We start from the raw sequence: 24,197 nt of genomic DNA on the forward strand, positions 1-24,197 counted from the left end.
TAGGACGTGTCAGCGTTCAACAACACCAGCAAAAAAAAGCCTTACATTATCATTTATCACCATTGGCTGATCTGTCCATCTCGCTTCTACCATTTAAAAAAATTCTATAAACTACAACAGTGCAGTGTCACTGAATTCCCGAGCCAGCACATAAAAAACAGACAACAGCATCAAAACAACTATTCCTTAGCACAGGACACCATGGACAACATACCTTGTGTACTTCGGAAATTAGCTTTTGATTTACTGGGAGACTGAATCTGAAATACGTTTAATCGAAATATTAGGTGATGAATGCGAATCCACAATTTCGATCAACATGTACAATGACAATAACAGGTTATTCTGTTCTGTTCTGTAGACAGAAATATGTCTGAGCTTGTGTCATAGCCAAACACATACTGTTTTAATTAAAGATGAAAATGCCGTGAGTTCAACTCTGCGGTACATTCTTATGTTATCCTAAATGTTTTATGCTCCATACGTGCCCCGTTTTCCGTTATGTAACATTTACCGTTGTTCCATTTTAAAGCACGTATCTCTTAAAGGCATCGTGGTGACCTCTACTGGGGGTGTAGGGGAATACCCTAAAATGAACTGCATTTCCCAGCATACACGAGGAAAACCCCACTGCGCAGGACTTACGATCTCGAAGCATAGGGATGGGCCTAAGCGCGCACATTTGCGCTCGAGAGAAGCGTGCTTGTTGTTGTGAGATCTGCTTCGAGACGCAAACGTCGAGATATGCCTACTGACTTTCGGGCAGATTGAGCTGCGCGGCAAAAGAAAGGGGACACAAACAAAAACATGTGGCGCGAGCTGTGAGAAAACGGGTATGAGATCACTTAAACATTGGTCAGATTGTTGGCTGATTTAGAGCTGAGGGTGAGTTGGTGTTGTTGTGTAGCTGGTGCGATATATTTCCCAAAAGCTCCAATAGTGGTGACTTTAGCTGATAGCCGCTTGTTAGCTTGTTAGCTTAATAGCTGCTCATTCAGGCAGATAACGTATTCCCCTCAGCGTGTGACTCATTTTCGGGTTTGGTTTGTGTCTGCATGTCGTCCGACTTATTTAAACAAAGCAGGACTAATTCAGCAAATTAGCACGGCTTGAAAGGCGAAATGAGTAGCTAACTTAATTTAGTAAAGTTAGCTAGTTAGCTTACGTCACACATTATTCTACCATATAAATGGACCTAACGGAGTATTTCGTTTTAGAATGACAGAGTGTTCGCCCTAGTGGTGTTCCGGATACGTTTCAGCACAGTGGTCGTTGTCATGAAACTCTAAAAGAGCGGCTGTTTGCAGCCCTGCATTGAATGTACGCAGGTAGCAGTGAATCTGCCCCGCCCACCGAAGCGCCATATAGCCGGTGTTAGCAGCATATATGTAACCGGCATTACGCAACAAGTCAAGCCACTCGGCTACGGTCCAGTGTTATGTTAGTGTTTATGTCTTAGTCTGTTCAGCACTTAATAGTTACTGCTGGCATTATTAACCTTCATTAATAACCAATAAATGATTCATACCCGAGACTGTAAACCAAACGTGACACATGTTATGCTGTGTTGTGTGCGGTGTAACTTCTGTTAGCAATTCAGTGTTACAGAATTGCTATCTTACGTTCGTATATGAAATGTTAAAAATAAACCAGTTTTAATAAGTGTCGTATTCGTCTGTGCTGAAGTGGTTTGTCACACGCATTCACCAGACCAGAGAAAAGCGACCGCAACAAATGTGTATGAATTAGGTAATTTAAAACTTACAGTAACTATAATTTATGAACTTACTGACTTTTATTTAAAGATTAAAGAATAAGTCTGCTTTTATAGTTGTGAACCTTTTTGTTTTTAATGTTTTCATCTTCATTGGGAAACCAGAGTTCTTGGCAATGAGCCAGTAAGTAGTAAAATGTTTTCTGTAAGTAATTATTTTTAATGGGCCAGCTTTTGAATTTGCCTGCTTTCCGCAGTTTAGTGTGTGATTTGGAGTTAGAGATGAACTGACTGCTCTCCCCGTTCAGTACTGCAGGTGAGGAGGTACGCATACATCAAAGTTGTGACTGACAGCAGGCATCATGGGATTGCACTCAGCCCAGAAGAAGCACTTTCCTCTGCGGGGAATCGATGGAGTCGTTCAGTTGTTTGATGCAGAGCTCCGAAAACCCGAGCCGGACTTGGCTCTTCTTTCACTGGTCTTGGGTTTTGTTGAGCACTTCCTGGCTGTGAACCGAGTCATCCCCATAAATGTTCCAGGGGTCCGTTTTGAGCCGCTGGAGCCGGATTGTCCCACGTCTTGCTTCCCCACAGTGGAGCTGGGCATGATTTCTGCTTTGTACGAGCGGTTCACAGCACAGATCCGTGGGGCTGTGGATCTGTCGCAGTATCGGAGAACTGCTGCGGGGTCCAGCCGAGAGCTGGTGAAGAAGGTATCGGATGTGATCTGGAACAGTCTCAGTCGTTCTTACTTCAAGGATCGAGCCCACATCCAGTCCCTATTCAGCCTCATCACAGGTAACATGGTTTTTCTCATGATGCTTGTTACGTGAGTCCAACATTTATTGATTAATTATTGAATTTGAACCAGGTACCAAACTGGATAGTTCAGGAGTGGCCTTTGCAGTAGTGGCTGCCTGTCAGGTCTTGGGTCTAAATGATGTACACCTGGCACTATCTGAGGACCATGCCTGGGTGATATTTGGTAAAAATGGTGAGGAGACAGCAGAAGTCACCTGGCATGGGAAGGGTAACGAGGACCGGCGAGGACAAACAGTCACAGCAGGAGTCAATGAGAAGGTGAGGCCCATCTGTCAACAGAATGAACCAGCTGCTTCTAAGTTCTATCAGTATGCTCAGTGTAGCCAATAAATGTCTGGCACATTTTAGACACCACAGTCAACCCTATTTCCTTCATGTATTTTAACTTTTAGAAATCATTAAGCTCTTTAAAAGTCCAGAGTACCGCTGGGTGATATCGTGATTTAAAAAAAGAAAATCATCATGAAGAGTCTTTCCTGCATAGAAATGTGAGAGATGGTCAATATACAGTCGATAATACTAATTCCATGAGTGTGGAGCTAAACCAATCATGTGGTTGGAATTAGAGTTAGAGCGACATTATGTTAGGTTGATATTCTGACAATATAGTGAGCAATGTAAGTAAAAGAAGGACATTTTCCATCCCAGCGACAGCAGCAGTGTGCTGTAATAGGAGTGAGACTGCATGGGTCATATGTTAGCACCAAAGGAGCCTACATGGTGTTTTCCCTGGAAAACAACATGACTGCTTCTCTCTTCAGTTTCACAGTAACTAAAGTAACTTAACTTGTAACAGTGCAGGAGCTGGACAGCATCGCCTCATCATAAACCTGAAAATCATTTTCTAGCTGGCGTTTTGTATCTTGGGTTGTGTTTTTTTTAAGCAGCCCTGTTTTTCCATTATGTACGTCAGTAATTTCCATCCTCCGTTTGCTCTTCCTGTCCTGTAGCATTCAGCCAGTGACATTTATTTACATTTGGGTTACATATCAGCAGCTGATGGTATCTCCTCCTTTGTAGCCTGGTTGTACTCCATGTCTTTGCTTTTACCTCAAGTGGGAAAACAAATGTGTTGTTCATGCAGACAGAAAGAAATTTCAAACTTCTATACACACATGAATCATGACCCTGATCTAAAGGTGTTTTGTACAAAGAGAGTATGAATGGGGTTTCTATTGTGGAAGATATTTTTGTTCAGAAAATGATCAATAAATGTTGAATTGGTTACATTTGCAGAGATTTAGAAGATGAAGTCAAGCTGTATGTAGTGCTAAAAAAATAATCTTAAGCTGTGTACACACTGGGAGTGATTTGGTCGTCACACATCGCTTTGAGGCTGCCAGCTGGTTCCTTTTGCACATTTCAGACCTCAAATATATCTAATACACATCAAAGCTCTTGAGGAAGTCAGTCGTGTCATCTCTGTTCATTCAAAACTTTGTGTAAGGTCAAATATGAGTTTACAGGTCAGTGAAGCTCACTTCTGTGTGCTGAGAGTGATACTGAGGCGAGTTGTGGATGTTCCAACCTTTTCTGTTGGTAAGCGCTGCTGGTTTTGTCGCTGTTAGCAGCTGGTAGCCAGCTTTAGTGAAGTGGATCCTAACATTGTTTGACACTGATAATAAACTCTCGTAAGATTTGAGAATGTAATCAAACTGTTTATCAGAAGGAAAGTGTGATTTTTAGGGCAGACCAACATTAGCTGGTACAATATTAGCTTTCTGAAATTGCTTTATTTTGTTGGAAAATGCACTTACATACTAATCAGTGTATATTTATGAGGTTTTTTACTATTAAACCTCAAAAGTTACTTTCTGTACTTCAGCTTTATTGCATCAGCATCACCAGCATTTACTTTCTATAGTTCCTGATCATCATTTTGGCGTGAAGTGCTTCCATGGTGTACACAGCTTTAGTCAGAGCTTGGAACTCGGGGTGGCTGTAGCTCCGGAGCCAGAGCAGGTGATCTACTGATTGATCCCTGGCTGGCTGGTCCAGTGGGCAATCCCATTAAGTTGATTCTGTCTGTCTGGACGTAGCGTTTTCAATGAAAGAAACGTTTCACCACTCATTCTTCAGTCTCAGCTGACTGCATGTTTCCCCAGCCTTATAAACATTATCTTTGCACAGTGGCTGAAACTAGCCCACTGAGTGAACAATGGGCTGTGACGCTGAGACAAATCCCACTAGTGGAACTGATCACAGCCACAGAAACAGCAATTCGAAACAACAACATTGCAGACGTGGAAGCAGAGCAACTGATTTCAGCCTGTCTCAGCAATGCAAAGGCCCGAGCATCTAACATCAGCATGGAGGAGGGGAATGCACTCACATCACTTAGTAATGACAACAACATTATCATCCTTGCAGCAGACAAGGGTAGGTGGATGGTTCTGCTAAACCAGAAAGGCTATCATGAAACGAGACCCAGGAAGTGGTTACTGTAGGGTGATAGATTCTCTGAAGCAATTAGAATGAGACAGTGCTATTGGCCGGACCTCATACCACAGGGATTACCGAGGGGAATTTACACCAAGTCTGTAGGGTTTACCGAAGATACAGAAACAGGGTGCACCTTTAAGACCAACTGTCCTTATGATCGATTCAGTCACCTTTAACATTTCAAAGTTTCTGGCTTCGATCGTCGATCGTCGTTGGTAGGCAGCTTTGAATCGGGCTTCCAGGCACAAACAGAGTAACATAGTGTACGCTGTTCAGTGCCAGGAGGATTCCCAGGATTTATACATCGGGGAAACCAAACAACCTCTGGCAAAGTGGATGGCACAACACAGAAGAGCTACCTCGTCAGGCCAGGACTCTGCAGTCTATTTACACCTACAGGCCAGTGGACCCACTTTCAATGATGAGGATGTACACATCCTGGACAGGGAGGAACGCTGGTTTGAGGGCGGAGTCAAGGAGGCCATTTACGTGAAAAGGGAAAGACCATCTCTGAATCGAGGAGGGGGCCTAAGGGTACATCTGTCACCATCTTACAATGCTGTGATTGCAGCCATTCCCCAACTCTCTGTGAATGTACTCATGGCCATTGATCAGTGGTTGTTGATCAGTGGTCATGAGAATTTGCATATTAATGATCAAGGAACTGACCTCCCAGCATTCAGTGGTGCTAGTTTCAGTCATTGTGCAAATGTGCTGTTTATAAGATTGGAAACCTGCAGTCAGCTGAGACTGAAGATGATGACGAAACGTTTCTCCCACTGAAAACATTCAGATGAACAGAATCAACCTTTGGGGATTTCCTTACCTGGATGAGTGAGCATGCATCAAGATATCTTTGGGCAAGATACTGACTCCAAGTTTCTTTCTGATGCATCCATCGGACTGTGAATGTTGGATAGAAAGCACTCAGGCATAGATAAGCGCTTGTATGAATGGGTGAATTAGGCATGTTGTATAAAGCACTTTGAGTGTAGCTGTGATTCTTTGTCTGTCCCTCAGAGCTGGCTGTATCTGAAGGGTTCCTACATGAAGTGTGACAGAAACATGGAGGTGGCCTTCATGGTTTGTGCCATCAACCCATCACTGGACCTCCACACAGACAGCTCCGAGCTTCTGCTGCTGCAACAGGTGAGGCCTGCACCTACAGGGTAAAGATGAATGTTTGTTTTACACAGCAAAAAATCTGCATTAAGTCTCCAGAGGTTGTTTTAAAATATGCAGATGAACTGTTGACTTAGTCCGCTGCCACGTTTAATATATACAGCTCACTGAGGGCTGACGGCAGCCGTCCTATTTTACATGAAGCAAACAGGGTTGAGTCTAAAGGGGGGCGCGGTGTGTACTAGACTATCTTTATTTAAAGGTTTTCATAACATTTTTCTGATTAAAAGTGAAATAATAGAAAATAGTGGCTCAATTAATTTGTGTTAATATTTAAAAACATAAAAATAAAAGCTTTTCTAGACATGGACCAGTAAAACTCTGACCTGAGGGATTTTAGGTTGGGCAGTGAATTATTGTTGATATTGATTAACGTCCACACCATCATCAGGTCTCGTTTTCAGCAGCACAAAAACCTGCAGTTGGAAACTGGAAAAACATTGTACTGATTGTGAAAGTCCATCCAGGCAGACATGAAGGAAATGCGTTACAATCTGTCTTGCACATCATTTCCTCACCTTTCTTTTTCCCGTTGCTTTACCAGAAACTCCTCTGGCTATTGTATGATCGAGGCGACCTGGACAGGTGAGTGTGTATCAGTGCACTGCTGAGAATCCATTAAAGACTCTTTCAGATTTGTCCTGACACCATCTGAGCAGCAAGCTTGCTCACTTTACCGTAACATTTAATGGTACATTGATGTACGTCTGTCAGCATGACACAACGTAGGCTGACCTGAGATTAGGACAGTGTGTCATAATAATGTTGCTTCTCTTACTTCCATCTTTAGTTTCCACCCACTGACAGACACAGTGCTTTTAGAGAGTGACTGAAACCACAGTAATAGGAGGGGGCAGAGACCAAAGCCTTAAAGCCTGAACATATTTCATAAACCCACAGAGTTAAAAAGACAGTTTATGTCATTTTAGTTGGCTAAGGTGAACACTAGAATACTGTGTGTGTGAGTGCTCCCTCATTCACTTTGCTGTAATATTTACATATCTTATTACGCAGTTAATAAAATACGGTTTTACAGTGAACTCTTTCCTGTGATGAAGCCTGGGTCGGCGACAGGTCAGATTTGTTCACATAGCTGTGAGCTGTCATTTAGAAGGTCCAGCTCGACGATCACATCTAGAACCCGACTTCGTGAATATTGTGTGTCACGGTGTTCTATATTATGCAGGGTCATTAAGGCATCCATAATTGGAGAAAACAGAAATGTTACATATGCTGTATTTAAAAAAGGCTTACGTAACTCCTTGAAGTTGACATTGTGCTTCTGTCTCGGGTTACACACCAGATATCCCATGGCCATGGGCACTCTGGCAGACCTTGAAGACCAGGAACCAATTCCAGGAAAAGAGAACCCCCTGAAAATTCACCTGAAGGTAAGACATCAACCAGTTTCCCAGGTCACAGAGTGGTGAGCAGGGAAGACTTTTACAGGCTTTAATATTTACAGAACATGTTAAACTTTTCATATAGATCTTCTACATTAGTTAGTGACGAGTTTTCACCAGAAATGTGGTTACAGGGCACAGTGGGGCTGAAGATGAGACAGCAGTATTTTATCTTTGTCTATACAATACAAGCTACTGGAAATCAGCTGCTGGTCACTATCAAAAAGGAGTGTGGAAAAAGACCTGGAGTAAGCATTACTGCTCAGACGGGTCCAAAATCAAGGAAGGGATGCTAACAACACTGAAAGTGACAGGCTGTGTGTTTACAAGTGTCCAGCTGACTGTTGCATAGATAAATAACAGCCTCACTCTGCCATTGGCTGTGTGAGAGAACTCACACTTAGATGCTGAGTGCTCTGCTGGCCCAGGCTGGCTAAGCTATGATGCCTTTTATGAAGTCATGTGTACTTAGAATATACTGTAATGTTCCAGCACCCTCTAGTGGACAGACTGTGCAGAGCACATACACTGGTGGTAACAGCTCAAATTCCTCTTGGACTTTTGGTTCTACTAAGGACTTTAGTATTTAAATGCAGAGTGGTGTATAAAAAATAATAATAATAACTTTACTTCTGTAGCACTCTTCACAGGATAAGAACCACAGAGTCTCTCACAATAACATAAAACAACAGAATGGATCATACAGCACAACTCTGTTTGTGCCAGTCTAAATAAATGAGTCTTAAATACATAAATACAATCAAGGCAACGTTACGATGGAGGCAAAGCGTTCCATAACCTGGGGGCCTCCGCTCTAACAGATCCATCTCCTCTGGTCTTAAAACGTGTTGGTGGGGCCACCAACAACCTTTGATTGGATCTCAGGCTGTGAGAGGGAGCGTGGGGTTGTAAAAGATCAGAGATGTAGGCAGGAGCATCACCACTCAGAGCTTTAAAGTCAGTACTAAGATTTTGAAATGAATTCTAAAATGTACTGGGAGCCAGTGTACTGAGAGTAAAACCAGTGCTGTGTTTGTGCCTTTGTTAAGAGGCTTGCAGCAGCCTTCTGGACCGATTGGAGACAGTTAAGATTCTTTTTGCTCAAACAAAGAAAAAGACTTTAACAATAATCTAAGAGAGATGAAATAAAAGCATTTCTGACTCAGATTTAGACAACAAGGTTCATAGTTTGGAGATGTTTCTCAGCTGAAGAAGGCTGTTCCTAATTAACTGTCCAGAGTGTTGCTCTAGGGACATGGCAGAATCAAAAATAACACAGAGGTACCTGATGCTCAGCTGGAGCCAAGAGGACCAAGATATAAATACAAAGAGAGTGAAAAAGGTGACTGAAGAAGAAACACTGAGTGCATCATGGGAATCCCCCAGCAGCCTAGAGTCAGTCTCCCGAATCCAAACTGGAAGCCGATTCCACAGAAAAGCAGTACTGTGACGGTACTGGTGGTGAAAGCATGCAGGAAGTTGCACACCTGCTGGATCTCTCTGGTTAACACCTCCTCTCTTCTCCTGGGCTCCGTTTTGTTTGATGCTTAGGTCCAAGTGCTTGTTGAGATCACTGGAGTTCTGGCTTTTGGTTTGCTGCTCATCATCAAACTCAAACTGAATAAATATCTCCACCATGACCTGTTGCTGATACTGAACCCTCTTCATTCTGAGTTCAGTATCATTTTTTTAAACTTCCTAAGTCTTTGATCTGTCTTTGTCTCTCAGGCCGTCAGTTCTGCTCAGAAGCACTATAACAACGAGCACATCTACCCCTACATGTACCTGGCTGGTTTCCACTACAGGCACAGGAGTGTGCAGGAGGCCCTGAGGTCCTGGGCAGAGGCCGCCCAGGTCATGCAGGAGTAAGTTCACACTAATTAGACTCCTGATCCAGGAAACGTCCAGCTGCATCCTCACAGCTCCTCCCCCGGCGTGCTGATGATTCTGAATAAAGTGTTTGGATAAAGTGACAAATAGAACAAAACAAAATTATATTGATCTCACTTTGTCAAGAATTCTTTTAACTAGTGTTATTTAGGCACTAGACACCTTTTTCTTCTTTTAGCTTGTCCCAGATGATGTTTGTATGTGAATGCTATTTCACCAGATGAACACAAGATGACACTAAACCAACAGCTGTGTTTCCTGCCCTTGTGGTGCTTTGTTGCTTCGTTGTCAAAAACCCAGCCACCACTAAGGGCTCAGTCACACTTGGCCTGGAAAGGTGTGGTGCTCAGTCCAGGAAGTATCCAGCTCTGCATCCTCATGCGCTCTCCTCCCCCTAAACACTGTTCACGATCTGCAGTTATAAATAGCAGCTCTGACCCGCCACACACATTCTCTCCACATCCATCAGCTTCCGTTTCCTGCTCCCCATTGTTCTTCAGCTTCAGCCCACCCTCTGCTGCCTCACAGAGAAATATGTGCCTGTGCTTTGTTTTGTTTTTTGAACCTGTCCACTTGTTCCTCACTTGTTGTCATGTCTCCCACATGTCACAGCATCCTGTTTTTACTCTTATACTTTTTTTGAGCTGGACTTCATGCTGTGACAGGAGAAAAGCACGTTAGATCCTCTCATACATGTGTCTGTATTAAAGCTCCTCTACTTTCCTGCAGCTATAACTATTTCCGCGAGGATGAGGAGATCTACAAGGAGTTCTTTGACATTGCAAATGATGTTATCCCTACCTTGCTGAAGGAAACAGCTACAGCAGCAGAGAGTCCTGGGGAGGGAGGAGAGGGGACAGAAGGAGGGGACAAGGTGAAGGTTTCTCCAGAGCACATACACCCACATACACAGGCCGTTTGTGGAGAATGGCTCCACTAGCAGCTGTTCTGTAATAATGCAAAGCTCTAATTCTCACCTCTCCTCAGTAACAATCACATTTCCACCTCAACCCAAACCTGACAGAAGATGTTCTTTCTTTTGCTCCTTATCAGATGACTTCCAAAGTCAGCTTCTCTCTGATAAAGGATGCAGAACATGTAGAAACTCAATAACATTAACAGACACCAACAGAGCGCACCTCCACCTGAATTTAGATCATGAATATTAATCACTGACAGATGTGGCCTCGGCCTTGCACCTCTGCTCTCTTGCAGGATCAGCCCAAGCAGGCAGCAGCTGTCTCTGCACTGCAGGACCCCGAGTGCTTTGCCCATCTGCTGCGTTTTTATGACGGCATCTGCAAGTGGGAGGAGGGGAGTCCCACGCCGGTCCTTCATGTGGGCTGGGCCACATACCTTGTCCAGTCTCTGAGTCGCTTTGATGCTCAGGTGAGTAGCCCGTGACTGGAGGGGAGGCACAGGCACGTTGGTGCTTTCTAGCTAAACACACATTTGTGCTCCGATTCCAAAGGTGCGTCAGAAAGTGACAATCATCACCAAAGAGCCAGATCCCCAGGACGACGATGACCAGTCGAGCGAGGACTTCAGGGAAGGACGCAGGCGTGGCCCCAGGAGGGAGTCCAAGCTGGAGGACCAGAGCTCTCCTCTTTCTGCCGCTCCTACCTCCCCGTGCAGCCAGCCGGCCGCAGTGGCAGCTCAGCCCAAGAAGGTGGGAGAAGGAGGGCTCCGCCGGCGCTCCTCCCAGGGACTACGTGCTGGAGACATTGAAGGAAAACCCAAGTCCCCCAGTCTCCCAGACTCCGCATCTTCTCCTTTCTCCCCGGAGCAGGCGCCCCCCTCGCCAGCTGGCACTGTAATCACCTTTCAGAGTGAGAAGATGAAGGGGATGAAGGAGCTCCTGTGCGCTGCCAAGGTGAACTCCAGCGCCATCAAGCTGCAGCTCACCGCACAGTCACAGGTCCAGATGAAGAGGCAGAAGAGCACTCCGGCGGGGGATTACTCCATGTCATTCCTGAAGCGCCAGCGCAAGTCACTGTAGACATCCTGATTGTTGCAGGAAGAGACTGTAGGACATACTGTGAACAGAGACGGGGACACCGATTAACCTCGATCCTGCTTGTCAACATTTTTACCAGTGTTTTCACCCAGAAAGCCCTCTCAGTCAATATCCTCCTAGTTCGAGCAATATGTCTGACATGCACAGATGATCTTGAGTTAAGCGTCACTTATCAGGTTGGAACATTTAATTGAGTTTTTATTTAAGAAATGGTTTCTGGAGACGTGCCTGGTTTGATCGTCAGTTTGCGTTTTGATTGGCAGCCAGTGGGACACGCTGCCTGTTAGGTATCTGTTACATGCTGTCTGGATGTTTAAAGCCAAAGTGATGAGGACCAGAACATGATTTTCAGATGTGTAAAATACCAACATGAACTAACCTGTTCATGACTGAAGCCTCAGAAGTGATTAAATTTAGGATAGTTACTGTGTAACATTGTCCACTCTGCTCTACTGACAGCTTCTTTCTTATCAGCTCTATGTTGCCTTACTTTGCCTTTCTTCTTTTTTAAAGTAGGTGGCCTTTAGTTTTGAGAATAGCTGAGTTAGACTGATTTCTAACAATGAGAAGAGAGCAGTAAGACCATGCACTGTTGAGACAGAGCCACATTAGATGGCACTGCTCCATCTAATTTGATTGACTTGTGGTTTGTGTTCTTGTTTTTCTATCTGCAATAATAAAGCTCTGATGAAAAAGGAATGACATGTGGTCCAATGATGTTTATTACAGATATATGAAGGCTGTGAGTGGCTGTCAGTGCTCGCTCACAAAGTAATATCAACTTTAAACAGGCTCTGCCATCTTCTGGTACATCATGCAGGACGTTAGTGGCTCGCCTTCCTCACGATGATCTTCCAGAGACGACACAAGGTCTGCTTGAGCAAAAGTCCAACTTTTTGACTCAGTTGGAGACCAGGCAGAGTGACGGCAGTGATGTCAGCTGACAAGCGTGGACTAATATCCAGTCATGTCCAATCAAAACAGAAAAGGCAAGGAATGCATGGCCTCACTACTAGGAAGTAGTAGTGTCACTATAAAATGCGTATACTAAATATTTTTCAAAAAAACTCAAGTTCATAAAATGCTAAGCTAATATCTGCAACAGGCCAGTCAGACCTTGTAAAATGCTGAGTTAAGTAATGATTTACAGTTATGTGTTTTCATACATCAGAAGGAATAAAATTATTCTTCATGTTTGAAAGTCTGCTGAAAGCCTCCTACTTCACCATGTGATGGAGGATATTCATGTAAGAAAGCCACACATGCATGAAGTCAGTGTTACAGTTAAACAGAAAACACTGAGGAGCCAAAAATGTTCACTCATTATTGAGCATGCGCTACTTTTGAACTTAGCATCTGAACAGTTAAATCGTCAGTGAGAGAAAGTCACACTTATGAAGAACTCTAAACTGAAACTAATCCTAGTCAAACTTTAAAACAAGCTTGTCGGGCTTTTCTCGTAGAGCTGGCAAATCATGCCTTTAAGCGTGTTCATGCCAAGGGTTTATTTCAGACGTGATTTTGCCACGTTTGAAAAGGATGTTCATCTGAGGGCACAGGAGCGCGCAGAGGTGGGAGGCTTACTGAGGGGACCGTGCTCGCTCACGCGTGCTCTGACTCGAGCGGCTCTCGGTTGTGTCACCGCGCTGCCTCTGCCTGCCTAAACTGTATAATTAGCCGGTTCCGATCGGTCGTCCTCGGGCCATTTCACAGAGTTCATCTGCCCGTGCTTCCGTTCTCTCCGCCGATATCAGCAGCGGGTATGTGTGAGTAAAAAGCCAGCCAGGCTCCCCGCAGCAGCAAGAGGTGTCTCCAGACATGGACCGGATAGGAGTGTCATTCCTGGACCCGCTGGATGACTACGAGCTAATCCACAGGATTGGGTGCGGCACCTACGGAGATGTTTTCAAGGTGAGTGAGAACCTGTTTGCACCGCGCTGACAGAAAGAAAGCCTCCATCAGGACGCGGCGGTTCGAAGAGCGCTGGGGATGTCACTTCCTGTCATCAAGGTGAAACTTCGTCTTTTTGGACAAGTACAGAGCCTGATGTGACACAGCAGTCCCTACCGAGCCACAGTATCAGAAAAAGTCCGAGTTGCATTTTGTTTACTGACACATGATTAGTATGTCAGACTGTGTGCCTCCAACAAAGCTCCTGAAGTGAACAGGTTTCCTGCAGAGCGCTGCGGTACTAGCGTGCTGCGTGCGCGGGGCCACAGGTTCGTAATGATTTCATGGAGGTGTGCGGAGAAATCTCCCGTTTTCACTGTTGGCACTAAAGAAGTGACAGAATCAACAGCATGTAGACGAAACAAGCGAGTAAGAAAGACTGATGTTGTCGGACGTGCAACAAATACATTCCTCATGGTGTCATATCTGTCGTTTCACATAGGTGGCAGGATTTTGAAATAAACCGTGTCATCTAATCGAAATATTAACCCCTGACTGGAACATCGGGGTGCAAACATCCCGTGCAGTTAACACACCCTGGTGGCTTGTGCATCATCAAAATTTGTATTTGACAGCATGGACAGCAACCGTGTTGCCTTTATGGAAAACAAACACGTTTATTTTAGCAGCGTGCAGCCAAAGTACCACGTGAGTCTAATGTTCAAGGAATAAAAAGACTGAAGTCTTAAACTGCCAGGCATCCACCCTCAGCTCTAAGTCAGGTTATCTGTAACAGATGGAGCTCTGACATATAGCAGTTGTGTGTCATACTGGATATGTAGCACTTTCTTGTTCTTCCATGTTAAACTTTTAGGGATCACAATAAATATAAGCAATAAAATAAGCAATAATTAACCTTTTACTTCTATGACAATGTTGTGGTAAACTGTATGAAACAAAAAAAATATCTCGGTTTTTAGGTTAGATTTAAATTTTAGATAGAAAAATTGGGATTGATACCCAATAATGTTTTTATATAATTTATATATATTTTTTAATAACTTTCAGCAATACATTTCACAAACTAGCTAGTCTGCTTGGTCAGAATGCATGAGCAGGACAAAGAGGACTAAACAGCAATGACAGAGCAGAGTTTCAGTACTAACACTGATGTCCTAGTAAAACTTCACTGTTATTTAACACAAAACACAATCAAGAGAGATGCACCCCCTCCCAAAAGAAAAAAAATCAATAGAAAAGGACATTAACTGACAGAAACAGGACGTTGACTCTCTTTTTGTTCTTTAAAAATGGGTCACAGTGAATAACTTTCCACAGTGAAACCTCAGAAATCTCATCAAAGACTAAATCACTGTAGCTCTTTGTGAAACCGTCCTCAAAAAAGAGAAAATGCACAGTTTGCTGAACACTCTCTCAATCCACATTTTATCGCTTACAGCAGTTTTTCCCACGACATCAGAAATATGGCAACAGGAGTGCTGTGTTTTTGGTTTGTTTTCAGCGGTTAACACACGGCAGGCCTGACAATCTGTGTACATGACACTGTGGGCTGAATGTTGAACGAGTACAGCTGCAGTGTTTTGTCCTGCCTGTCTGAGTGTAAGTGTCAACAGCCCCAGCATGGCTGAGATGTTCACACTGGGACTGTTATGTTATCTTCAGGTACACCTGAGGAAGTTCTGAAGTTTAATTCTGTATAATGTCTTTGTTTTTCCCTAATGAGCATTTATAAAAACGGTGTTACAGCAGTTTCATTGTTCTGTAAGCATTAAAACTGGGGGAATATGTTTTATATGTGCAGTTTGTTAAGCTGTACCTTTACTAACACCACTGAAGGACGCGCAAACTGTGCGTCACCTTGTCACGGGAATGTCCGTGTATTAATATGATGATTTAAAAATGTACACAGACCAGGGATACCTGTTCAATCACTGTTATTTTTCCCTTTGATCGGCATCAAGTTGAAGCAGTTTCCATGTCTCCCTCATCAGGCTGTGGGACAGTAAGCATTCATGTTTAAGTGGATCCAGTTTAAAGTTTCAGAGCTCTAATGTGCAGCCATCACCTTAGAAATAATCAGAGAGAGTTCATACAGTGATGAATTAAATGTTTGTGTGCTAAACCAGCAACTTAACAGAAGAATTTTCTCCAGAATTTATCTCATCCTTTTTTACCCCTCAGATTTAAAAGGCTGATGGTTATTGTTGTCACCCAGCTGGTAGGCGGACAGCTTAGACACCCAAGTTTATGAATATGATAACTCAAGAACAAGGTGACGTCAGATTTTGAAATTGATGCCATAGGTGTGTCTACTAGGAGGCTGAGGGGAACCACTTGTGGTTCATGACAATTTAATACGTTCTTTGGAGTAGGTGGCTCTCATAGGGATAGTTTTCCATGGAAGAAGAGTCATACGATCTGTGAATCCACCCCCTCTGTGACTGTCAGATGCTGACTTTAATGTGAACGCGTAGAGGAAATCCTGGGTTAACTAGAGTTGATGACCAGCTTTGTGTTTGATAATGCTGGGATAAGTGAACCCAGATAATGGAACGATACCCTTGACATGTTAAACAAGCTTTGTAGTATAGGGCCCTGGTTACTGAAGAGGCCGCCTTTCTGTTTGCCATTTATTTTAGAGAATCATAATTAACTTTAAAGAGAAAAGGTTCAACTAGGGATGTTGAGTAAAACAACCAAAGCCTTATTTCTACAGATACTAACAGCAGAGATGAATCAGCTTGTAGTGAAGAACTTTGCTTCCTACTCTTGTAACAACCATGTAGACCCCAAAGCAGAGCCAACAGACACAACTATTAAAGTCTTACAGTCTTTATTTACTGTACATATGAAAACATTGAGGTGAGTACTGAGGGGCCATGGGAATAGCACAGGGGCTTCCTCCGGGTCTGGGGGAAGAAGGAGGCTTTCCAAAAAGTAAGGGACCGGGCGCTGGTTTGAGTTCAGGTAAGTGTTGCCGTAGGTGGGTGACCAGGCAGATGGAAGAGTAGTGCAGAGTGATCCAGGTGGGTATGGTGAATGAACCAACTTGCTCATCTGATGGCAGATGATGGAGACAGAAAGCTATTCAGCTGGTGGGAGGAACACTGGGAACAGACAGAAGCACGTGAGAATAGGAATTATAGGAAACTGCTAAGGAACAAGGTGTTTACCATTTGTTGGAGGCAGACTATCTGGCAGAGTATGGATGGCCCAGCTGGTCCTTTTATACTGAAGTTGAGGAAACGGATGACAGTCAGGTGTGTGCAGCTGAAGAGCGGGAAACCCAAACTCCACCCAAAGGAAAGGAGAGAGTCTTCGGGATAATCAATTGGAGGAATGAGAGGAACTCCAAACAAACCAGAGCCCGACTATGACACTACAGCAGCATTAATCACCCAGATGTTTCTGTTTGTTATGAAGAGTGGTTGAATAGTTCCCCATTCGTATTTAGAAGTATTGTTTGCTTGAAATTGCCATTCCCAAGTGTGTGTGTGTCTTCCTTATTGGGATAAGCGTAGGTGCTGATTGCGAGATAGCACAGCCTCAGTGTTAGTGATACAGCGATGTTTACATTCCCTAGTGTGCACAACAAGCTCACACGTGTCTGAGCGTGTGGCATTTTGTCAGCCACATATGACAATAACTGTAAATTAAATGCAGAGGTGTGTATAAACACACTGTGAGTGAAAAGTGATGAATATAATAGCAACACTATGCAGTGGATCATGGGAAGCCCCCAGCAGCCTAGCCCCATGGGAGTGTAACTACGACCGGGGCCCCTCTATGAGCAAGCAGCTGTGGGAAGTGCTTGCTCATAGAGGGTCATCTGATTGTTGGAGTTTCTTAAGTGCCTTGAAGTAACTGTTGTGGTGTTTTTCTGCTATTATTACTAAACAAAGGAAAAATGGGTGATTGGGTGTTTTTGGATCAACTGAAGGCTTCTCAGGGAGTTTTTAGGACATCCTGATAACAATGAATTACAGTAGTCCAGCCTGGAAGTAACGGATGCATCAGCTAGTTTTTCAGCATCAATCTGAGACAGGATATTCCTAATTTTAGAGACACTGTGCAAATGGCAGAAAGCAGTCCTACATATTTGTTTTATATGCACACTGAAAGACACGTTGTGTTACTGTTAGGGCCTTTTAGGGCCAAGTCCAATAACTTCAGCTTGATCTGAATTTAGTAGCAGGAAATTAGAGCTGATCCAGATCTTTGTGTTTATAAGACATTCATGCAGTTTAACTAATTGGTGTTTGTTATCTGGCTTGATAGATTGATAGGAGTAGATATCATCTGAATAGCAGTGAAAATGTATGCTATGCCTTCTGATGATACTGCCTAAGGGAAGCATGTATGATGTAAACAGAATTGGTCCTAGCACTAAACCCTGTGGAACTCCATCATTAACCTCTAATTGTTTATGGACTCTCCATTTACATAAACATTTAGATAGATATGATGCAAACCAGCTACACCATGCAGTAAGTTAAATATTATGGTCAGCAGTATGGAACACTGCACTGAGGTCTAACAGAGATGAGTCCACTGTCAGAGGCCAGAAGAAAATCATTTGTAACCTTCACTATTCTGAATCCTGACTGAAACTGACATTTAAATAAACCTCTGCAAATGATCAGTTAACTTTTTGACAGCTACTCTTTCAAGAATTTTTGGTGTAACGTCTTTCAGCAGTCTTGTAGGAGTAGGGTCTAAAGGACCCGTTGATGGTTTAGGGGAATAAATAATTGAAGTAAACAGAAGATTGATAGGAAATGTCACCAGGTGTTATAGTTGTTATACTGAATGTTTCATCTATGGGATGGCTTTGAATAATTTTTTCTCTAATGATTAAAATTTTATTTGTGAAGAAGTTCATGAAGTCATTACTAGTTAACATTAAAGGGATGGTTGGCTCAACAGAGCTCTGACTGTTTGTCAGCCTGGCTACAGTGCTGAAGAGAAACCTGGGGTTGTTCTTATTGTCTTTAATCAGTGATGAGTGGTAAGACGTAGGGCTTTTTCTTAAAGCAGCAAACTATTCTCCCGTGCTCACTGATGATGATGTCAGCTTACGGGTTATCTGCTTTAAGGTGCACGTTTGAGAGTTATAACAGGGTGTCAAGTACTTCTGATTTAAGACTTGAGTTTTCAGAGGAGTTACAGTATCCAGAGTCGTGTGCAGTGACGATGTAAATTTATTAACAGACCATCGACTTCTGTGGGAGCAGACTTCAGGTAGCTGCTCAGGCATTAAAAAAAGATAACAGTGGAGGAAATATGTCCTTAAATTGAGTTACAGCACTTTCAGATCACTGCAGAATTAAAGGACGGAACAAGATATTTTATTCTCAGTACCTCTTTAGTGGAGCAGAAGTTTACGTGGATGCAATACTTTCATATTTCTTATATTTGCTATTCCCACTTTCTTTTAATGCAGCAGTAAAAACAAAAGGGGCCTAACACTGTCAGTGACAGCTGATCTCATCTGAAACCAAAGCTGACATTCTGCAGCATATTTGACAGTAACATTTGGACATTTTGCAGCCTGTGTGAGCAACACACTGGACAATAGCCCGTTTTCATCTCCCACAACTATTACAGGATTGGTGGAGCTGTGAGTCAAGGGCGAGGGCTCTGCACATGTGACTGTGGCAGAACATTACTGTTATTCAAAGTGTACATCTCTAACAGAGCACAGCCAATCAGATGGAGAATGCTTCTGAATTTGTAGCATAAATGCTTTTTTTATACATTTAAAATTTTTGTTTCAGATTAATTTGATCGCAAAGTTTAAATTTAGCATTTTTCTGTCAGACTGCTGAAAAGTCTTGTATCATTTACATGAACCAAAATGATCTCATTTTTATTAAAGTGCTTGTCTTACAGTTTTGTGTTGAGCTGTTGTTACAGCATCACAGGTTGGTCTGAACCCATCACTGATACAGCGTGCCGTCAGTAGCTGTCAGTTAGCTTTTAGCATTTCTCTCTAATTCTGTACGTGACAAATACAAGGTTCAAGTTAAATGTCTTAAACCCGATTGGCTGTCTCGCTGTTAGCAGCCATGTGATCAGATCAGTGCGTGTGGGTTTTAACTGCTGCTTTTTTCCACTTTCTGCTCGTTCGTGCTACACCAGGATCAGAAATGTGAAAATGCAAAGCTGAGGTAGCGCGTCAATCTGCAAATTGTAAGCTGAAACTGTGAGAAACTATTTCCACAAAGTGAGTTTCAGAGCCTTTTAAGTCCCGGTTCAAACGTGTTAGAATGCGAAGCTAAAAATCTGACTTTAATATCTCACTTTTTAGTAAATTTAAGCTCAAATTCACCTGGTTTCTTGACTCAAAGGTTTCCAGTTTCATTGTTTGGTGAAACATGTTAGTGTGACAGGCCACACATGCTCCACTTTAACATTTGCATTCAGTGGGAAATGGCACACTACATACTAGAGTTTAGCAAAACACAGCATCGTCACAGGTCATGTGGGAGCCTGATCAAAGTGCCGTGACGCTTCCTCTTCCACCACCGTTTGTACGTAACCCAGACTGGGTGTTATTTCATGCCTGGCTGCATGAAAAGCCTGCCAGAGATGTTACTATCAGTGCAGTCACAGGAAGCTCTGCGGTGGAACAGGAAAGAAAACAGGAAGTGAATAGAGGCGGGCCACAGGTTGTGTTGAGCCAAAGTGCTTATCCCATTAACGCTACCTTGTTTGTTGTGGATGGCCAGAATGAAATTGTGTCCATGTGACATCATCGGAGTGAGTGGCTAGTGATGACTGATGTACTCAGGCAGACATATACCTTAAAACATCTACTTTAGCTCTAATCTACTTTAACTAGCAGCTGTCTGTGAGAATGTTTGTCTATCCTGTGGACAGTGTTAAAGAAGTGAGTAAACTCAGTGTAGAGTGTAGTTTGCAATCATTAGAAACCATTCAACTTCAAGATAGCATATTGAGCTGTTGGATATTTGCCCAGGTATGTATGTTGGTCAGTGGAGCAGGCAGGAGGCAGAGCTCCAACCAGGAGTTTATTAAGGAAATCAGTGAAAATGGACTGAATGAGCATTTATGTAACAGTTTTCTTGTCTTACTGACAACTCAATGCACTTTAGACTACAATTTAAATACATTTATTTATTTATACATGTTTATGTACGTTTATACAGTGCAGAATTCTGTACCCTTTAAGTAATTTATCTATTTCACAACCATGAGTGAGTTAGAATAACCTAAAATGTGTGGATGTCTTTGGACTATGAGAGACAGCCAACGCACTTGAATATTTCATTTATCAAGAGCTGATGTTTATTAAAGCCTATCAGTCGACTGCGAGTTTGATTGTCCATATACAATATCTTAAAGAACTTCTCCATTCTTACAATGAGGCAGTGAACGAGTCCAGATCCTTGTTTAGCAGTTGCAGTCTGCATTGGATCTGTTGGGTCCATTTTCCGGCCAGTTCATACTAAAATGGACCAAGGGCCAGTACGTGTTTGAGGGTCCAACTGGTTCTTAAAACAGTTCACTATGTATACCTGCAAACACAATATTTGCAGGCGTGACCAGCGTCCGGTAGATTTGAAAAAGTGGTGGAGAACTAGAGGCATGAGGAACATGAAGGCCTGGTTACCACCAGAATGTAGCTGACAAACTGGAGGAGAGTAGTTTGAAGAATCCCTCTGCTTATTATCCACCGACGGATTTCAGGTGAGACACCAGAAACTCCACCTACGAGGGCGGATACAGGAAAACGCAGAATCCCGATGGAAAATTCCCAGACACCAAGGGTCTGGAACAGCTTACCACTCCTGCTAAGTTTAACCGAGTCTGTGGAGTCTTTTAAAAGACACTTTTCTGTTTAATCAGATCTGCTGACATTCATGTGTTATTGATGAGCTTGGAAAGAAAAGCGTCTGAACTTCCTGAAGATGTTTCACGTCTCATCCGAGAAGCTTCTTCAGTTCTAAGAGCGACGGGTGGAGAGTCCCAGATTTAAGCCCTTTGGGAGTGTCCCCAAAAGGGTCGTGGACCCCCTATTGATCCTCTACCTAATCACATGAGCCAAGGTGTGTAAGCAGGTGTGGCTCGTGTGACCTACGAACTATCATGTCCTTGATGACTGAAAACCTTCACAGACATTTTGTTATTGATGTTTTTTATTTTATTTTTATGTGTTTTATTTTCTTCTGCTTTAACATGGTTCTCTGTTGATATTGTATTTAATTATTACACAACCCTGTGTGACGTTTAATGTTTTTCAGCATTCGCACAGATAAATCAGGGGCAGGCTGGGGTCAGTATCTTTCCAAGTATCATTTGGTGTGCAGGGATCAAACCAGCCAAGTTCTGATTAGTAAACATCTCCTGAACCACAGCGCCCCCAATCATTACAGTCTAGTAGATGTTGTCCCCAAAGGTATATCTGTTTGGTCAGTAACTGAACTGAAGGTCTCAGTCGATTCCTTTCACTGGCACCATTTTTATTGCTGCAACATGAGGGTGTCAAGCAGACCGACACATGCTGACCAGCTGGCGTTAAAACGCGTCATAAATGCAACATGCACCTGACAAACCGAACTGTTTTCACTCCAATCTAACTGAAATCAAATGTATGTTGACTACTTTGTTATTACTGGCATTTTGGGTGTGAGACAGTCGTGACCAGTCCTCTGTGAGATAATGAGCTCTTACTGTGATTTATGAATCCACAGCCTGTGATGTCCACACGTTGCAGTTTAATGTAACCCTTTCTGATGTAATCAAACTATCCTCAGCTTTAGCCTTCACCTCTCTGTAGAGTGTGGGTGCAGTTTTGGTCATAAATAAAGGTCACGTCTCTGGGTTCTAGTGTATATTTGTGGATAGACTGTGTTTCCTTCTAGATTGTAGCTCTGACGCTCTCCAATCCCACCTTCCCTCTTTCTGTTGCTTGAACAGCGTCGGGACTGTGGGTGGACTGTGAGGAGTTTTCATGTCTTGACATCAGTGGCATCTGTGCACTCCTGTGGCCAGCTTGTTATTCCAGCTGAGTGTCTCATTACTGGTAATGATAGCCTGGATTCTATTCCTACAGTTGAGATGGGTTTTCAGCACCTTCTGGAGGTTTTGGCTGTGGCTGACCTTCTTAAATCCTCATGGTTTCCGTTGGTCTGTGGAATACCCTGGTACGTGTAGCTGTCCTGGATGTATGCTAACATGCCTTCTAGCCACTCCACCTCACTTTCCCACCATTTGGCCACACTTATACAGTCTGAATATGTCAGATCCAGCGGGGGCGGTGCATCATCTTGGTGTACTCTGCACTTGATGGTGACACGTGGAATTGCCTTGCAGTTCACGCCTCCAGTGCTCCCTTCAACAGTCTCACTGAGTTCCTAATGTATGTTATTAGCGTTGTACAGTGCCAAGCACATCCATGTGTGGGGCATTGAGCTGCATTAACTGACAACTGCTGTTGTGATTTGTCGATGTATAAATAAATTGAAACTTGAGGCTTTGTTGTCGTCCAGGTGCTGCTCAGGTTAGTCAGTCTGCTCTTGGTGTACTGCTCTCTCAACCCGGAGTGGATGCTTTGGTGCTCTGGTGTTATTTTTAATGCCTTTCTGAGCTGTGCTTATGTGTTGACTCATGTGCATACTCAGCTTGGTTGCGCCAAAACCTGAGGAGCTTGTGGGGAATCAGGATTTAACCAGTCAGGATGAGTAACAGCAGTTAGCATGTGTGCTGCTCATGGAATCAAAAAGTCCGACACAAACCAGAAATGGAGACCGTTTACGTTCAAAGTACACTTTAAGAAGGTGAATTTTTTCCATTTCTGTGTGTGTGTGTGTGTGTGTGTGTGTGTGTGTGTGTGTGTGTGTGTGTGTGTGTGTGTGTATACACTGTGTCTTCACTAAGGTTGTGATACTTGGTGCCTCCAAGCATCACAAAGTGGGACCTTTGCATAGTCATGGAGCAGAAAAAGAAGAGTATTGAGTGTTTTGCACCCAGGAATCCAAAATACAGAATAATGCATCACATAAATAATAACATTGACATATTTTGTTGCAATAGATGTATAATAAAATAAAATTAAAATGTTAATATATATTATTGTGATAAAGCTGTGACTACCACCACCTGGGACCTCAGTAGTTTCGTAACCGTGACCACTTTTAATAGTTTGGCTTCTGTTGGTTCTGTGTTAAATAACGTGGGATCATTTATCTTTGTTGTGCACAACACAGTATGTCTGGTTTGGTGTACAGAGCAGCTTTATGCCAGCTGAATGCATCTCACCCAGGCTGTCAAAACCACAAAAGTGCTTTCTGTCACAGCGCTGGTACGCATATGACGCATACGACGCTACTATATTTCTGGTGCTCTGTGGGTTGACACTAGATGTACATCTCCTTCTCAAGTTAATCTCTCATTGACACTTTTTTCATTTGAGAATGAGGTGCATCTGTTGAAGAGTGCCCATTATCTGGCACATCATGTAGGACAGTGAGGGTCACAAGAGCAGAGGTGTGAGTCTTTTGTGAAATACTGCCCGACTTTGACAAATGGGCAGAGAGAGGAGAAAAGTTGACTTGTGGTCCTGCAGAGATGGCATATTTGTAGTCTGCAGGCAGACGAGGGACTGCCCATCTGGTGCAGAGAGCTATGTGGTCAAACGGAGGCAGTGCAAAAGTATGTGGCACAGCTTGTCTGTGGGCCACTCATGCTTGTGTCGTTGTTGGTTTTAGAAAAACAAAGTTATAACATACAAGTTCCCTTCCTTATTCTCACCTATTCTAGTTCATGCATTTATTACTTCCAGGCTGGACTA

General features: G+C 43.2%; 2 protein-coding genes across 10 annotated transcripts in view; both read left to right on the forward strand.

Moving 5' to 3' along the window:
• Nucleotides 1-653: 653 nt before the first annotated feature.
• On the forward strand, nt 654-12,163 carry men1 (multiple endocrine neoplasia I). Of its 6 annotated transcripts, XM_039609248.1 has the most exons (12): nt 654-833; nt 1,687-1,749; nt 1,880-1,898; nt 2,023-2,512; nt 2,586-2,794; nt 5,999-6,127; nt 6,705-6,745; nt 7,464-7,551; nt 9,292-9,428; nt 10,183-10,327; nt 10,669-10,842; nt 10,925-12,163. In XM_039609248.1, exons 4-12 carry the CDS (start codon nt 2,077-2,079, stop codon nt 11,450-11,452), a joined length of 1,887 nt encoding a protein of 628 aa, XP_039465182.1. In that variant the 5' UTR covers nt 654-833; nt 1,687-1,749; nt 1,880-1,898; nt 2,023-2,076; the 3' UTR covers nt 11,453-12,163. The 6 variants fall into 6 exon arrangements, with proteins under 6 accessions (XP_039465182.1, XP_039465183.1, XP_031596796.1 ...); XM_039609249.1 differs by lacking the exon at nt 1,880-1,898; XM_031740936.2 differs by lacking the exon at nt 1,687-1,749.
• Nucleotides 12,164-12,799: 636 nt separating this feature from the next.
• The window catches only part of map4k2 (mitogen-activated protein kinase kinase kinase kinase 2), a 51,732-nt gene continuing 40,334 nt past the window's right edge, over nt 12,800-24,197 (forward strand). For 3 of the 4 annotated variants that reach the window (XM_039609296.1, XM_039609297.1, XM_039609298.1), the window contains exon 1: nt 13,289-13,381. In XM_039609296.1, the coding sequence (XP_039465230.1) occupies nt 13,289-13,381 (93 nt within the window). Of the gene's footprint in view, nt 13,382-24,197 lie in introns of all 4 variants that reach the window. The other variant, XM_039609295.1, reaches the window with a different exon arrangement.

Source organism: Oreochromis aureus, linkage group 3, assembly GCF_013358895.1.
Source record: "Oreochromis aureus strain Israel breed Guangdong linkage group 3, ZZ_aureus, whole genome shotgun sequence".
Classification (NCBI taxonomy): domain Eukaryota; kingdom Metazoa; phylum Chordata; class Actinopteri; order Cichliformes; family Cichlidae; genus Oreochromis; species Oreochromis aureus.

What these genes read in the sequence shown, in the direction of transcription:
- men1 (XM_031740935.2), top strand. Translation starts at nt 2,077, where the DNA reads ATGGGATTGCACTCAGCCCAGAAGAAGCACTTTCCTCTGCGGGGAATC. An exon ending in CCTATTCAGCCTCATCACAG is followed by an intron (nt 2,513 to 2,585) that starts GTAACATGGTTT and finishes AATTTGAACCAG; the next exon opens with GTACCAAACTGGATAGTTCA. An exon ending in CAGCAGGAGTCAATGAGAAG is followed by an intron (nt 2,795 to 5,998) that starts GTGAGGCCCATC and finishes TCTGTCCCTCAG; the next exon opens with AGCTGGCTGTATCTGAAGGG.